The 16,578-nt window shown below is 43.7% G+C and overlaps 1 protein-coding gene across 2 annotated transcripts in view; it reads left to right on the top strand.

The window, feature by feature from the left end:
- Nucleotides 1-744: 744 nt before the first annotated feature.
- Nucleotides 745-16,578, top strand: part of HTRA3 (HtrA serine peptidase 3) — a 58,004-nt gene continuing 42,170 nt past the window's right edge. Inside the window, exon 1 of one of the 2 annotated variants that reach the window (XM_019526416.1) lies at nt 745-1,742. In XM_019526416.1, the coding sequence (XP_019381961.1) occupies nt 1,319-1,742 (424 nt within the window). In that variant the 5' untranslated portion in view covers nt 745-1,318. The remainder of the gene's footprint in view (nt 1,743-16,578) is intronic. The other variant, XM_019526415.1, reaches the window with a different exon arrangement.

The following is a 16,578-nucleotide window of genomic DNA, read 5'->3' as shown; positions in this document are numbered from 1 at the left end:
TTCTTTATAACCACCACCACAACAACGATAGTGATAGCACTAGCAACAACACACCATATTTTCTCATATACAATACATGCCCGTCCCCCAAAAAAACAGCTGCTGGAAATTGAAGTGCCCATTCTATGCAAGCAATGCAGTAAGAGAAGGTTCTGCTGCCGAGTGCATGAAACCAAAAGCAAAATCTGCAGTGATCCACAGGGAAGGGAGCAATAAGCTCCCTTGCCTCCTTAGCGTCTCAGTTCCTTGCTCCAAGGACATTTTTTCCCCCTTCATTTTGCCTTTTAGAAACAAGGTGCGTATTATATCCCAGGGTGTGCTCTATGTGAGAAAATATGGTATTTGAGCATGTACTTAATTATGGCAAAGCTGAGAGGAAAATATGGGAGAAACTGGAGGAAGATGAAGCTGCCGGGCATTTCCACGATTCAGGGAATGGCATGTCAAAGGAGTTTTGAACCCTTTCTTTCAGCCACCATTTACACATGCTGTAGCGCTGTCTCAAATCCCTGCAGTGCTGAGTTCAGCCCTGCTTCTTATCCTTGCTCTTCAGAGCCTGGTTTACCAATAGTTGCTATGGCTATGCAAACATTCAAAAGGGAGTCTCTGTCCCAAAGTAAACCTAATCATTTCCCCTTGCTCTAAACCCAACTGGCTTCTGACCCCGGCCTGATGAAGCAGTGCAGAGGCCCTCCCCGCGGTGGGTGGGGTTCGGCTGCTGGCTCCAGCTGAGCTCTGTGCAGCTGGTTCTGGCTGCACAGCTGCTGACGGCTCCTAGGAAGCAGCAGCAGCCACCTCTCACATATAACTATCTTGCTTTGCTGGCTTTTGCTTTAACTGCCTCTTGCAACTTTTTCTCCTGCCGTTGCCTGAAAAACCTTTCTACACTGCCCAGCCTTTCTGCAGAGCTGGAGAGACAGAGCCTGTGCATGAGTGTGTGTGTAGGTTTCCAGTGCTTTCAGGATTTTAATTTTGCAGACTAGTCCTGAAGAGCAGCTAGGCTACTGCATATTCTCTGTACCTGGATGGACTAATTCAGCCTTTTCTTTGTGACTTTTGTTTTAATCTCTTTCTAGTCTCTCATTTCCCCACCCACTTATTGCTCCTTTCTGTATCAGTGAGATCACTGTCATAGCAGCAGGAACTCAGGGGACCACAACTGGAAGGGAATATTAGCTATTTTCTTTTCTTTACAAAACACGGCTTTCCCTCTTTCATTCCCTCACTGCATTATTAACTGCATGTTTTCTCTCTTTCCCCTATCATCATATACTAAGATTTGCATTTTTTCTCTCTTCTTGAGTATAGTTTGCTAGCAATGAGGGGGTCTTGGCTGAGCCCTTTGTTTCTGCTGGCGTTAACTTTTAGCCCAGTCTTTGCAGAGCCTTCTGGGGCTCGTGGCAAGTGCCCTGCTCGTTGCGATGTCTCCAAGTGCCCAAGCCCTAGTTGCCCCAGCGGCTATGTTCCTGATCACTGCAACTGCTGCCTTATTTGTGCTGCGGGAGAAGGTGATTCCTGTGGCCGCAAGGAGGACCCGCCGTGTGGGGATAGCCTGGATTGCAGATACCCCATGGGCAAGCGCTTTGCCAAAGGGGTGTGCCAGTGTAAACTCAGCTACCAGGTGTGTGGTAGCGACGGCAGGACCTACGACAATGTGTGCCAGCTGAAGGCGGTGAGCCGCAAGGCTTTGCAGCAGGGGTTGCCAGCTGTCATCCAGATCCAGAAAGGAGCCTGTGAATCGGGTAAGACCATATAGGGTACTCCTATGCTGAATTACAGCACTCTCAGCCAGGCCCCCTTGGGTGATGTCAGCTTCTCAAAGTGCTCCAGCCAGGAGACTAGGTTTGAAGGAGGGATGCATGTGTGAATGTGAGGCCTTTAACTGCTTCATGTATATTAGTTGTCCCGTTCAGGACACATTTACAATTCAAGTGATCTTAGAGGGCTGAAGTTCTCAAGAGGCTGGAATGAGACAGGGAGCTCTTATCAGTTCAACTCCTGATCTAGTCGGGCAGTGACTGCAGATCTAAGCCAGGGATTCTCAGCCTGGGTGCTACGGCACCCTGGGCTCCCTTGGGATCCTTTTAGGAATGCTGGGGGATGCTGCACAATGATAGCACTGTTAGGTTTACAAACACGATTTTCAAGATGAGCCTAATGATTGCAAGTAAGAATCCACAGTGTCAAAAAAAAAAATTGGATCTGTTGTGGTCTTTTTGAGTACTTTGCATTGGAACAGTTGGTGTACTGTTTTTCCATAGTCAAAAATGAATGAAAACTAAGAGCTGGCTTTTTTCTGAAGGGTGCCTGGAGTCTAACGAGGGCTGTCTTGAGTCTAAAACAGTTAAAAACCACTGATCTAAGTAGTTTACAGCTTATGTGAAATGAGCTGGGCGGCTCAGGCCTGCCCCAAGGTGATAAATATGGCACTCACCAGTTGACACTGTGGTTGACAGGACAGTGCACTGGACTGAGACCCAGGAGCACTGTGCTTCTGTTGTTGAGGTACTGCATGATCTTGGGCAAGGGTCTTTCTTGCTTGGTTTATACCTGCATGAAATGTGTATAATGCAGTCTGGACTTGCAAAAGCTCTTTGGGATTCACAGATAAGGAGTGCTATATAGAAATGATCTTGGTGTGCTTGCTATTAGTAAGTCCAGTTACAGGTCAAAGGTGACATGGTCAGTACAGTATAACCCTTTCATCCTTAGAAGTGGTCCCAACAAGTCAGGGTTGAGGCACACTAGTAGTGAAGAATACCAACGTTTACTCTCCTGCTGCCAGTGCTGCACTTGTTTTATAAACTTAATTTCACTATCCAATATTTATAGCAAAGTAACACCCACAAGATTCAGGAGCAGGACTGAGACTCCTTTGCCCCAAGTACTGTACAAACAGATCTGAAGACACCACAGTGTTTACAGTCTGGTGTCTTTCACAGTGACTGCATTAAGAGAATTAAGTTTTTTGACCTGACAGACACCTGTAGAGAGAAAGCACCTGATGTCTGTAACAAAGCAAGAAAGAAATAATCTGGTGCAAGTTTAAATATTGCATTTTTGTGTCGGATCGGAACAATGTACTAGTGTTCCTCTACTGTACACTAGAAAGCCCCAACAAATCAGTGAGTCTTATTGAGGTGCAGAGAGCAAAGGTGCCAGGATACATTTAGAATGTGATATGGTATTGGCGCCTTTACCTGATCTGGCATATGGTAATTTCTGCTAAATTCAAGATTGGTTTGCTAATTTCAAAGAATTTTGGAGACAAATTACTGATCACTTTACAGGAAGCGTCCTTTTTATTGGTGCTGAAGTTAAACACATCTAATAAAAGAGTTACCTGTTTCCATGTACAATGTTCCAGGAAGCATCCCTGACAATTGCACTATTATGGCTGATGGGTTTATAAATCAAATGTCAGGTGAAATATTAGCAAACCCTCTGTTCATTCAGACAGCAATAGTGTTGTAAAGTCCAGTAGAACTGTGAGCACATAATTCATTGGGAAGGAATATAAAAGGCGTGTTACCTCAACTTTCATACCATTTCCCTGGCTCTCAAAGTGCTTTATAAAGCTGATCAGTACCATCATCCCAAATTTATGACTGGGGTAAACAAGGCACAAAGAAGTGAAGAAATGTGTCCAAAGTGTCACTTGGCAGAAATGAACATGGAAACTAGAACAGTATTTCTCATCCATTGTACTTTCCTCTGATTCCTTCTGCCTCTCTTTGATTTTGTAGCTGTAAAGGGCTTTTGTCTGCTCATTTCAACATACACAGCTATTAGCTTTGGCACTTTTAACTTTTGGTTGGAACTCACTCACTTAGAAACATATTTATCTGAAATTCTCATGCTATACTCTATCTAAGGGCTTATAGAATGATTTATTTTCAATGCATATGGCATTTTTGTCATGGAGTCCTCCTGAGTTTACTGTAATATGCTTAGGAATTTGCAGCAGTGGGATAGGGATAGAGGTTGCATTTTTTCAAGTAACGATTTGTGTTCGTTTTGTTTTGGCTTTATTTTTTGACCCAGGAAACCTCAGCTCAGATGTAGCATCTGGTTTTCTGTGAAGTTCTGATTTTTTACTGAATTCTACAGCTGCGCAAACTGAACCTCAAAGAGACCAAGTGTCTTGCCCAAGGTCAGACTGAGGCAATACTGGAGTCGGAACTAGAACTCAATTATAGTACTTCTTAAAACAATAACATGCAATGGCTGTAATAAGAGGTTTTAAAAGAGAAGTGACTGTTTTAAATTACTGTCACGTTTTCACATTTTCCCTGTTTGTGCAGGGATTTGAGCTGCTGGCAACTCAGAAGTTGGAGACCTGGTTCCACTTAAAGTGGATCCACTTTTAGCCCACCATGGTCTAGGACAGCCATCGCATAAACTGGTTTGACCCAAATCAGTTAAGTTGGATACTACATTCAACCAGATTTAGCTCAAACTGGTTTCAGCCATTTTCAAGCTGGTTTATGTGCACTGAACATCTGTTCTGTTACAGGTTTAAACCAGTGTCTGATCACTGAAACTGGTCTATGTGTAATATCTGTCCCTAGCCCATGTGTACATAGAAAGTATCCAAACTGGTGATAGCTCTCCCCTGAGTGACTGGCCTTATTTACAGGACACACCAGCCTTTTGCTCCTTTGCGTTTTGAGAGGTCTGAGTTGTGCAGGTGAGGTTAGGCTCCGACTGTAAGAAGCTAAGGTAGGCAGAACAACACGAATTCCACTTTCTAGTCGCATTAAGGCTGCAGGAAATGCAGGTCTATAAAAATGTAAGAGGGAGGAAGGAAACCTTGAGAGCAAAAAACATCACCCACTTAGTTTTTCTGGGTGCCTCCCTTTTTTGTGGGCCTGTTTTCTTCCCTTCTAACACTGGAAAGTAACATGAAGGGCAGCACAAACTCTTATACGTGGGTGAGCCAAATCCAAAAAGCACTGGCACATGATGGGAGGAAGTGTGTGTCTGTGTGTGTGTGTGTCTGTGTGTGTGTGTGTGTGTGTGTGTGTGTGTGTGTGTGTGTGTGTGTGTGCATATACCATTATAACATTACTAACTGTCCTGAAAACCCTTACACACATAAATAGCCTAATGTATGCAAGTATCTCCATTGACATCTTTGGAACTACTCACAGGACCTGCGATCAGGATTATCGCCTGAGATTGTTCTATAACAAGTCACTTGTTACTGACCTGGTACAATACAAATTATTCCCCCCACTTCCTTTAGCAAATTAGGTCTTCTTGTAGCTCTTAATTTTTAAGAGGCCATGTTTTGGCAGATTTCCTATCATGAATGGAAAAAATACAAGTAGTTAGTTTTTCTGACTGCCTAATGTGCAGCTTGATGCTTTGTGGGAAATATTCCTACGCACTTCTTCTCCCTTACCAAGCCTGTCTATATTTAAATTTAAATGGTTGTGCCTCCCATTAAAATCAATCAGGCTAGACACCTGATGAAGGATTTGTAAGATTAGACTGCAGTTTGGTTTACCTATCCTTTTTTTTTTTTTTGTATTTCTCATACCAGTCTTTTTTAGTTGAATACATTTTGTGTGGCAATGGATTTTATAGAGCTGCTAGGAGTTTGACTTCTTGACAGTTTTTATTCCCATTGAAGCCATGATCCCCTACAACATCAACATCACATTTGGGTTTTGTCTAAACAGTCCTGATGTCAGAAAAGGATTAGGATTTCATGATCTGTGGAAAAGTTGTATGCAGGGTGTATTTATGAAAGACCTTACTATCACGTGAATACATTTAGTGGCACAAATGCAGGTAAGAAAATCACAGAACATAAGCAATAGCCTATGCAAGCAGAACTACTATTAAACTAATAAGTGACAAAGTTCCACATAAACAGGTAATATTTCAAGAGTTGCCTACAAGGCTAAGTAGTTCTTTAAAGGCTTGATTTAGAAGCCACTGAAAGATGAGTCCCATTAACTTCAATGAGACCCTAAGGTCCTGATTGTGCAAAGATCACACTACAGGAGTTAATCGTGCTACAAATGGTCTGACTGAAGTCTCTGGCAAAGGCTGCCCATGACATGATTGCTCCCGTGAGTCGATCTTTGCAGAATCAGAGTTGATTAGAGCGCTGGAACACTTGAAAAAAATGGCAATAAAAAATAAACTACAAAGGTATCCAGTGCTGCTCTGCCTGGGTCAGAGAGATTTATCAACTGCTTATAGATGTGCATAATTGGGAGGGTGAAAATGGATAAATGACTATATAATTGAACAGATTTCTGGGAAGTTAGACCAAGTGAGAAGAGTACTAACTTGTTTTTATTTGTATTGGTGTCATGAAAGCCTCTAAACTGCCTTTACTGTATATTTTAGTTAGGTGAGCCCATTGCAAAATATTGGCTGGAAACACAAGCTGTAAGGCTAGGGCACATTCCTTTTCTGGTTGTTTTCCTTTAGTCTGAGACAGTTTTAAAACATTTGTTTTGAAGTCTTGTGGGTGAGAAGGGTAAATATTGTTCAGTGACAAAGGGAATATTTAGAAAATAACACTTTACTTCTTTGGAATAAAACTTCTAATGAAAGAGACCTATTGATGATTTTCTCATTGTTCCTGAAAGGGGAACAAATATTAATAAATAACAAAGCTTTTGCTTTCTGAATCTAGTTAGCCAGCAAGCTCTCCTTCCTGGAAGGGATGTGCTAATCCATCCTTACTCTGCCCTTGTAAACGCAGTTATCACAGCTATAGAGTGACAAAGCCCATATCAGTGCATATACCAAAGCTAGTTTCCTTTGTGCATGGAAGGCATCCATTATATAAACATATGGCCTGAACATTAAACTCACCGTGACTTTATGCTCAGTCACTGCATAGCCATCCAACTTGATGTAAATGCTCAGTTCATAAGAAGATCTGACACAATCCTCTCTTTCTAGCAGATGTTTCTGTTTTTTAAGCACAGACACTATAATCTTTTGTTTGTCTTTCCTTTCTTTCCATGAAAGCGCACTGGGAACGCTGCTTATCTCCAGTAACCAATTCTACCAGGTTGTGTTCCTCTGTTAGACGTAATAATTTATCTAAATACATGGATCTTTTAAGTTTTTTATAATTGAAATTAACTTTCCAAAAAAAAAAAGCAAGATCCAAAGAATGTATTTTTCCATATTTGCAAGATCCTAATGAGCACAGTATGGTTTGTTTTCTTGTAAGGATTATTTTAAAAAAGGTAAAAACTAAGAGTCTGATTTTTCTCTCACTCATATTAATGAGCCATTTCTTCATCTGGTGCAGTTAAGGTAGCCCCTTTGACTGTAGGGCTAAGTAGAGACAGTCAAAAAGCCCAATGCCGAACTGATTCAATCTTTTCAGGTTAGTTTAAGCTGCATAGATCGAACAGATAAGCAAGTGAACACACATTCACTTGTGATTCCAGAAATGAAGCCACATGCCTGCAGTGGCCCAGACCCAAAGGTGGGGTGCATTAGAGTATGTCTCCCTGCTGGACTGGAACAGAGAACTTGGCCAAGGTTAGCCCCATTCTGTGGTGCGGAGGGGGAGGGATGGGGTTGGGGGGTTGCTGGGGAGGTGCAAAGCATCCTGGGATGCTGGGGGACTGAGTTAACTTGAATCTGGAGGGGATTTGGGACACAAGTTCAATAAACCAGTTCAACCTGAATCAGTTGAGTCTGATACTACATCCATCCAGGTTTATCATAAACTGGTTTTTGCCATTTTTAAAGCGGTTTATGTGCACTGAGCTTCCGTTGTGTTATGGATTTGAACCAGTTTCTCTGATCACTTCTACTGGTTTATGTGTAATTTCTTTCCCTAGAAGAGCTATGCTGGTTTATTCCTTTTGAGGATTCATAGTCATTTTATGGAGGTAACAAAACTGGCTGTTTCTCTACTCCTGATTTACATCAACGTTAGTAGTCTCAGAATCAGGCCCGTCATCAGTGCAGTTTAGGAACCCTAGAAATTATGAAATAAACTCAAAATCTAGTCCCTAGTATCCAGATTTAATGCTAAAATGATAACTTAGATTTGTAGTCACATGGGAGTAAGCCACACAGTTCCTACTAATGGGATGCTAATGAGAAGGACTTGTGGTTGAATCCCTTAAAGATAAAAATGTAGGGCTAGATTTCTAAAATAGGTCAAATATCAACTAAATATCAATTTAGGTGCCTATGTACATGTCTGGGAGCTGATGACGGCTTGGCACTTTTGTTCATTCAATTTTTGAAGATCTGGTCCTGAAGGATTAAGATGCATCATAGGCTCAGAAAATATAAAAGCAGTTCTGCCCCAAGCATAGTACTAGTACATATTTGGGCTATTTTACAAATAATCTTCTGATTAAATGTCGCTTGCCATGGTAAGTTTTTTGTTAGATTAATTTAAGGGATGGTCGGGAACATAAGGTAACAGATGTGATAAAGAGGACTTGTGAAAAAATGCAGGAACTCTCAGTAGGTCAGTGGGTCAATTGATATAATGGAGTGCAGCATTTATACTCGAACGCCACTAGAGGTCTAGAGCTGTAAGAAAAACTGAGAGTTAAAAGTTAAGAAAAAAGATTCAGAGGATACTGTATGCTGTTTTAATTATACAATTGTCACTACCACCACCGCTACCATCACCACCAACACACAGAGTAGATACTAGAATTGCAAGAATAACAAAGAACGAATGTGAGGATTTCGTTGTGGACTTATTTTTCCATTTGATAGAAAATACAAGAAAAGGTGGACAAATAAAAATAGTTACAGCAAGAACTGAAGGAAATCCGGGCTATGGAAAGCATAAATCCATTGTGAGATCAAAACACACAACTGGGGTACCAAAACGCTGTATAATTGGAAATTAAATGCATTGTAAGAGCATGGGTCCTTCAGAAAGCAAAACTGATGGGATTTCAAAAATGTTGAGGGAGTTGATAACATTCTAACCTTGCAGATGTCTTGGTCTAGGTGGACCCCATTTGGGACTGCCTCCTACCTGACTTCTCAAGCAGTGTATCCCAATGGATGCAGCAATGGCTTGGAACCTGGACTTGGAACAAGTTCAGCACGCTATTTCTCACTCTGCCATTGACTTGCTGGGTGATAGCGGGCAGCGCAGTTATTCCTCACTGTACTTTAATATCTCCACCTACAACACGAGGATACAGATAATGAATTCTTTCACAAAGCACCATGAGATATACTGATGGAAGGTGCTGTATCGGCTCAATGCATTGTTCTGATGAGCAATTCAAGTGTGGTTTAAAATCTGGGTGAAACTTTCAGTTACCATTTTCTCTTTCCAGCCCTAAACTAAATTTTCCCAGGGACTGAAACTAAGGTTTTCAGAAGTCCTCAGAGGCCGTGTCTACATGAGTGGAGGACTGCACAGTTGTTATCATATCCAAGTACTAAATGACTGCACAGTAACCAGTGTTACTGTACAGTAGGATCCCTGCACATTTTTTTTTTTCTGTTTCAACTGTACGGTAGTGTCACATCATGGTTAGTGCCCCCCCACTGCTACTGCGCAGTAGCTCGTTGCTACTGCATAGTAGCATCTCATGTAGATGCAACCAGAATGAGCTATCAGACTTAATTGGGCAGCTTTGTGTCCTGGACAGTGGCGGTACTTGGGGCTGTGCTGGCTGGGGTAATGGTGACAGCAGGAGTTGGAAATTTTGCACCCTCTTCCCCAAGTTGGCATCCAGGGCTGGTGCCTCACTTGCTCCTCAACCTCCCCCTTAAGTTTATACTACTGCCTACTTTAGCAGAAAAGTCTTAAGACAGCACTGCACTGAAATGCACAGTTTCTTGAGAACATTTGGCTTCAGACAGCTCTTGTTGCTAACTTTCCTTGTCCACTGGACTGCTACCTCTTTTGATGCAGCCTCTCTACTAAACCAAGCTATTCCTCTTTACTCCGAGTCTTTCTTTCCTCCATTTTATTTCTGGCCACCTTATTTCTCTCTCTCAGTCCTTCCCCCTGGCTTACCTAAGAAAGAGACAAAAATAAACACATCACCCATTCACATCACAAATAAACACATCAACCCAGTGTTTGTGGGATGTGAGGGAGGGTGGGAGGTGTGGGGACTCCCCCACACTCCCCACCCCATGCTGTGCAGGCCTTGCCAGCAGTGGCAGCAGGAGCAGCAAGCGGGGGAGCTTGTACCCGGAGCAGGCACTGCCGCCCAGTAGCGTGTGGGTCCAGCTAGCGCTGCACATCATGGTGAGGAGCACAAGACTTGCTCCCACTCTTGCGGGCAGAAGGGCTGGGAGGTGTACAGTTCATTGGTGGGCACCGTAGGCTGATTGAAAGTGCCTGGCAGGCAGGATCTGGCCCACAGCCCATATTTTACCTGCCCCTGATCTAGAGCCAGGTTTTGAATCATGCCTAGGCTGGGGAGGTTAATGGGCTTATACTGCTTGGCCAAGGAGGAAAGGGACCACAATTGTTCTCGGAGTAATAAGTACTACCGCTGTGTCATTTGTATTGGGTTGTCTTTGCTTTTCTTTGTCCGTCTCCCCTCTGATTTTCCCCTGTTACTCTTTGTTTTGTTTTCTTCCTGCCCACTCCTAGCATATATTCCCTTCTCTGCTCTTCACATTTTCTCCCGCCTTCCCAGGATCACAGCTGTAAAGCTGATGGCACTCAGTTGTGTTGCTTCCTCATGGGCTTCGCAGGAGCAATGATGTGAAGCTGGCTCATCCTGCTGCTGCTGAGGAGTCCTGTGGACAAGAACCTAGGCACAGTCCCAAAGGATCTATTGATCACCTGGCAGAGTCATAGCAAGCACCTTGAGCACCCAGGGAAGTAGGGAAGGCGGGGTGGATTATGCTTACCACTGAAGACCGGGTAGGGGAGAGAGCAGTCTTACACTGGCGGCAGCTGTTACTACTGCAGCTACTGGTGTGGGCTCAGGCTGCCGCAGCCCTGCAGTACGGGCCCCCTCAGAGCTGCCCTCATGCCCTGTTTGCTCCCCCAGTAATTATGCTACTGTCAGCTGATGTGGATTGGTGTTGTCCTGTTGACTTACAAGGAGCTACGCTGACTTAAAATGCCTTTGAGAGAGAGCTTATCACACCTCTGTGCCTATTAACACCAACTGAAGATGTGGCCCACTGTCTTGTAGTGATTCCTGTTGACTTTTGCTAAGAAAACCTGATGACAGTGTTATGTCTTGTCAAGACACTAGTGATGTATATGTAAGTGTTTAAATTCTTGTAAGCAGATTTCATTGAAGCCAGATACACTGCACAGTTGCATCAATGGCCTGCGATTTGGAGGTAACATAAATCCCCCTTGCCCGGGAGGTAAAATAAATAAAAATGTGCACTGCTTATATTTGAGTGACCTACATGATCCCTATTTGCAGTGACTCTTTTAAACACAGTACTACAACAAGAGTATACACTTAGAGACATTTTTCAAGTGCGTGAGAACATGTATAAGAAGAATAGGCTGCTTCCAACTCGGCCAAGTTGTTCCATCTGTTTATACCATACCGTATAAATTCAGCTTGCTGAATGTGAGTGTGTTTTCCACTAAAAGCAAACCCCATGTGGCGTTCCAAAAACACAAAAAGCCGCAGCTGAGTATTACTACTATGAAGGATCTGTGGAGAAATGCCTAATTGTCTTTCAGTTGCCTTAATCTGTAACGGGTTTCTTTCCTCATGTCCTTGGAACTCCTCCCTAATAGTCACATTGTCATTGTATCCATTACGTACTAAGCCCGTGTTGTACCAAAAATCTAAATAGCTTTATGGTCCATCACCAGGAATGCACAAGCTAAGCTGCAGTGTGCTGATTGCTCCAGTTCCCTTGTTCTTTTTTTATGAGACAAAGAAAACAGAAGCTCTAAATATACCATCCTGTGTACCATTGCTTTGTATGTGTCTATTGCGTTGTGGTTTATTAGTCTCCTTTCTAAACTGAACGATCCTAATCTTTTCAATATCTCTTCATACTATATTCTTTAAAGTCTTTCATCATTTTAATCTAAATTGCCTCTCACTTGCACATGCCCTGTATAAATGGATTGACCAGTGCTGTACACTTTTAAATTGCAGGATACCATTAAGCTATATGTTGACCTGCAAACATTTTCTACTTTATCTTTAAGCCTAGTCCTTACTCATCATAGTTTCATAGTAGCTAGGGTCAGGAAGGACCTGAACAGATCATCTAGCCTGACCCCCTGCCACAGGCAGGAATGAATGCTGGGTTCACAAGACCCCAGACAGGTGATCATCCAACCTTCTCTTGAATTTGCCCAAGGTAGGGGTGAGGACCACTTTGCTGGGAAGCTGGTTCCAGATTTTGGCCACCCAAACTGTAAGCTATTGCTTTCTGATCTCTAACCTAAACCTATTCTCCATCAGCTTATTACCATTGTTCCTCGTCACCCCAGGTGGTGCTGGGGAGAAAAGGGCTCTACCTACTTGCTGTTGATCTCCCCTGATGAGTTTGTAGGCAGCACCAGGTCCCCCCTCAGCCTCCTCTTGCTGAAGCTCAACAGGTTCAGGTCCCTCAGTCTCTCCTCGTAGGGTCTGTCTTGCTGCTCTCTCACCAAGTGGGTGGCCCTCCTCTGCACCCTCTCCAGGTTGACCACATCCCTTTTGAAGTGCGGCGTCCAGTACTGGATGCAGTACTCCAACTGTGGCCTGACCAAAGTTGCATAGAGGGGGAGTATCACCTCTCTGGACTGGCTTGAGATGCATCTTTAGATGCATGACAAGGGGCGGTTGGGCTTTCTGACTGCATCCCCACACTGCCAGCCCATGTTCATCTTGGAGTCAGTAATGACCTTGCATCTTGTGGGCTCTTTCAGCTACAGCTTTACTTTGGGTCAAGGCCCCTGCTGTGTTGTTAACATTGATGCATAGATCCTTCTCCTGAACAGTTAATTTAGCTGTGAGATGTATGAACGGTTTAACTTATTTCCCTCCAGTGGGCATTAGTCTGCATTTGTTATTACTGAATGTTATCCATCTTTCTAACTTGGTGAGATCCCTTTGAAGTTACTAACAGCCCTCTCTGGACTTAAGTCACTTTGGATAACCTGTAAATTTTGCAACTTTCCTATTAACTTTTCTTTCTAGTTAATTCATAAAAAATATTTAAAAAACCATGAGGCCTAGAATGAAATACCCTAGTGTATGCATTTTCCCATGATGGAGACTGATCACTGATCCCTGCCTTTGTTTCATATCTTTTGGACAGTGTTTCATTTATGACAGTACTTTGCCTCTCAAACCTTGGCTATTTAGCTTCTTTAAGGGCTTCTTGCAAGGGTCCTAGTATTAAGTTTTTGAAAGTCTAAACAAATTATGTCAGCTGGTTCTTTATTCACCGAGTGAGTGAATGTGTATTGACACATTCAGGCAATTCTGACAGATTATTGACACACTTTCCTGGCAGAAACCTTACTGATGAGACCCTCTCCGATCATGAATTCCCAGTTACTTTAATGATAGGGTGACACTATTTCTCTGGTCACAAAATAGGATGCTTCAGCCACCCTGCTTTTCAGCATGCTTATCTGTCTCTGAGCTCTGGTCTCAGCAGAATGCATTGGGGAGAGAGAACAGGAGCCCCAGACTCAGCTGAGGGGCATGAGGGAGAGAGTGAAGGCATCATGGGGGAGTCCTGTTTCCCTGGGCCTTCTGCAGAATAGGGAACAAAGTATTGTTTTGAAAGTACCAACAGGACCAAAAGGATCTTGGAGTCATCATTGATGCCAAGCTGAACATAGGCGGGCGGTGTGGGGATGCAGTCAGGAAGGCCAACCACACCTTGTCATGCATCCACAGATGCAGCTCAAGCAGGTCCAAGGAGGTGATCCTCCCCCTCTATGCGACACTGGTCAGGCTGCAGCTGGAGTACTGCGTCCAGTTCTGGGCACCGCACTTCAGGAGGGATGTGGACAACATGGAGAGGGTCCAGAGGAGGGCCACTCGCATGATCAGGGGGCAGCAGGGCAGACCCTACGAGGAGAGGCTATGAGACCTGAACCTGTTCAGCCTCCAGAAGAGAAGGCTGAGGGGGGATCTAGTGCCCTGTTACAAACTGGTTGGAGGGGACCAGCAGGCATTGGGGAAGTCCCTGTTCCCCCGAGCACTACCAGGAGTGACTAGAAATAATGGTCACAAGCTGGCAGAGGGTAGATTTAGGCTAGACATCAGGAGGCGCTACTTCACGGTCAGGACAGCTAGGATCTGGAACCAACTTCCAAGAGAAGTGGTGCAGGCTCCTACCCTGGGGGTCTTTAAGAGGAGGCTAGATGAACACCTTGTTGGGGTCGTTTGACCCCAGTACTCTTTCCTGCCATGGCAGGGGGTCGGACTAGATGATCTGCTCAGGTCCCTTCTGACCCTACTAACTATGAAATTATAGTGATGTCTGGGACAGGCATTTAAATTGGGGCTGGCTCAGCAAAAATGGGGTGTATTCACCCTGTTTAATGATAATCTTAAGCAGTTAACCAAACATAGATATAAGTTCAGTTGTCTGTAATTCTCCAAATTACCTCCAGTGCTCACCTATAAACTTTGTGGCCAAGATTATTTTCAACTAAGACTCAGTCAAATCATAGAGAAGTAGGGCTGCAAGGGACTTCAAGAGGTGACCTAGTTGAACCCCCTGCCTGAGGCAGGATAATCCCTATCCAAACTATCCTATACAAATCCTTTGCCTAACCTATTGGCAAAACTACAGTTGTACTACATAGTACAAGAGGAAACGCTGAACTATTATTATCCTTCCCTTCCCTGTCCCCATGCCCTTGTTTATCCCTGTCTTCCCCCTCAGTTGCAGCCTCTCTCTTCTATTTTTTGTTTATATCTGCTTTTTTTTCTTTTTCTGCTATCCTTATCTTCCTATCCCTTTTTTCTTTTTGTATTCTCTCTCTGTAAAGCAGGGAAAAATAGTTGTGGAAAGAACGCAGTACTTTATCTGTGTTACTGCTAAGTTGTATTGACCAGAATCAGGGAAATCTAACATTTTCCGGTAGTTTTTATCTTGAAGCATTACATGAGCCTAATTTAAAATAGGGCCAATTCATCCTTAAAGCTGAGGCTGATCAGTGCAGGGACCAAGATGGTAACATAAGGTGTTATTCTTCAGTGGAATGAACCTTGATTGTATGGGAAGAGTGAGAAAATAGTCTGTTCCATTCTCCGTCCATTTATCGTTTTCTAAGAAAGCCTACATGTGTGAGAGTTGTGACAAAAATCATTCTGTCTTGTGTACAGAACCTACCAGCTCTTTCCAAATGTGGCACTAATCAAGCAGTCAGATGGAAATGTTTTCCTGTCACAAACTGCTTGAAGTTTGATCAACACTTGAACCTTGTTTATGTGTTATAACTTACTCTAAATCCTTTGAGCCATCCTCTCCTTCCATTATTTATTTAAAATCATCAGACTGTGTATGAAGATTGTCCGAGCAAGGTAGCTAAAGAGGGAAGAGAGAGCTTCTGGTACTCTTCCAATAGAACCAGCTGCAAAAGTTGGGTTTATTTAGTTTCTGACTGGCATATGGTCTGTTCTGTGAGGAAGATAAGCTTGAACTTTATTCTTATTTCCATGCATATTCCTGTTAATATAGTCCATAACCCTACAATGGGACACATTGTCTGAAATGCCATTCAAGTGAATGGTACTCTCTAATAGGATAAAGATCTACATGAACATATTCTTTGGGACTGGAACCTTAATTGTTTCAGTGTGGACTGCTGGAGCTGTTTCCAATCGTTCATTTACAAACAGGTTCTGCTGTACTACAACGTTTGAAAAACACAACATTTGCCATCATCAAACATCTGGAATAGAATTTTCGAAAAAGCCACTGGAACAAAAAAACCAAGCCCCACGTCTTTTAGTTTTTTTTAAGAAATGTTTTGGGACAAGGGCTGTCTGCTATTCTGTATTTTTGCATGCCCATTGTAATGGAGTCTTGTGTTTAAATGGTCCCTAGATGCTGTTGTAATAAATACAAGTGATTAAAACAGTGAAGGCCAACCTTTTTGGCAGGCCCTGTATCCTACCCAAGTGTCAGTCCAATTCCTTCCTCCTACTCGATTTTACAGCTCTGCTTTTTACTACCAGCCCTGTGCTGCCTAAGCTGCTGCTCTGGGTTCTGCTTCTTTCTCCATGCTCCCTGCTTGATCTGATGCTTTGCTTTCTACTCACTGCCCTATATGCCACTGTGTTGCCTGCATCCACCCCAGTCTGTCACATGCAGAGGCTGCCTGTGCCACTGGGGGCTAGGGTGACCAACTTTTCAAAAAGTAAAGGTGGGACACATACCCACCTTTCATCCGCACTCCCCTCTCCTGGCAGTATAGCATGAGCAGAGCAGAGAAGAGCAGAGCAGAGCAGAGGGGGGGCAGTGGTGGGTTGCCTGCTGTGGGCTCAGGGCTCTGTGCCCTTCTGCCTTTCAGCCGGGAGCCCTGCACTGTCTGCATGCCCCCTGTCTGCCTGGTAGCAGCTCAGGGCACAACTCCACACTGCCGCCGTCCCCGCTGCTGCTGGGTGGGCAGGGGGTGCATAGCTAGCGCAGGGCTCCTAT

The sequence above is a fragment of the Gavialis gangeticus genome, unplaced genomic scaffold, assembly GCF_001723915.1.
Source record: "Gavialis gangeticus isolate Ggan-Ray unplaced genomic scaffold, GavGan_comp1, whole genome shotgun sequence".
NCBI lineage: Eukaryota > Metazoa > Chordata > Crocodylia > Gavialidae > Gavialis > Gavialis gangeticus.
Note: the sequence above shows the minus strand (reverse complement) of the source record. Positions and strands in the feature narration are given on the sequence as shown.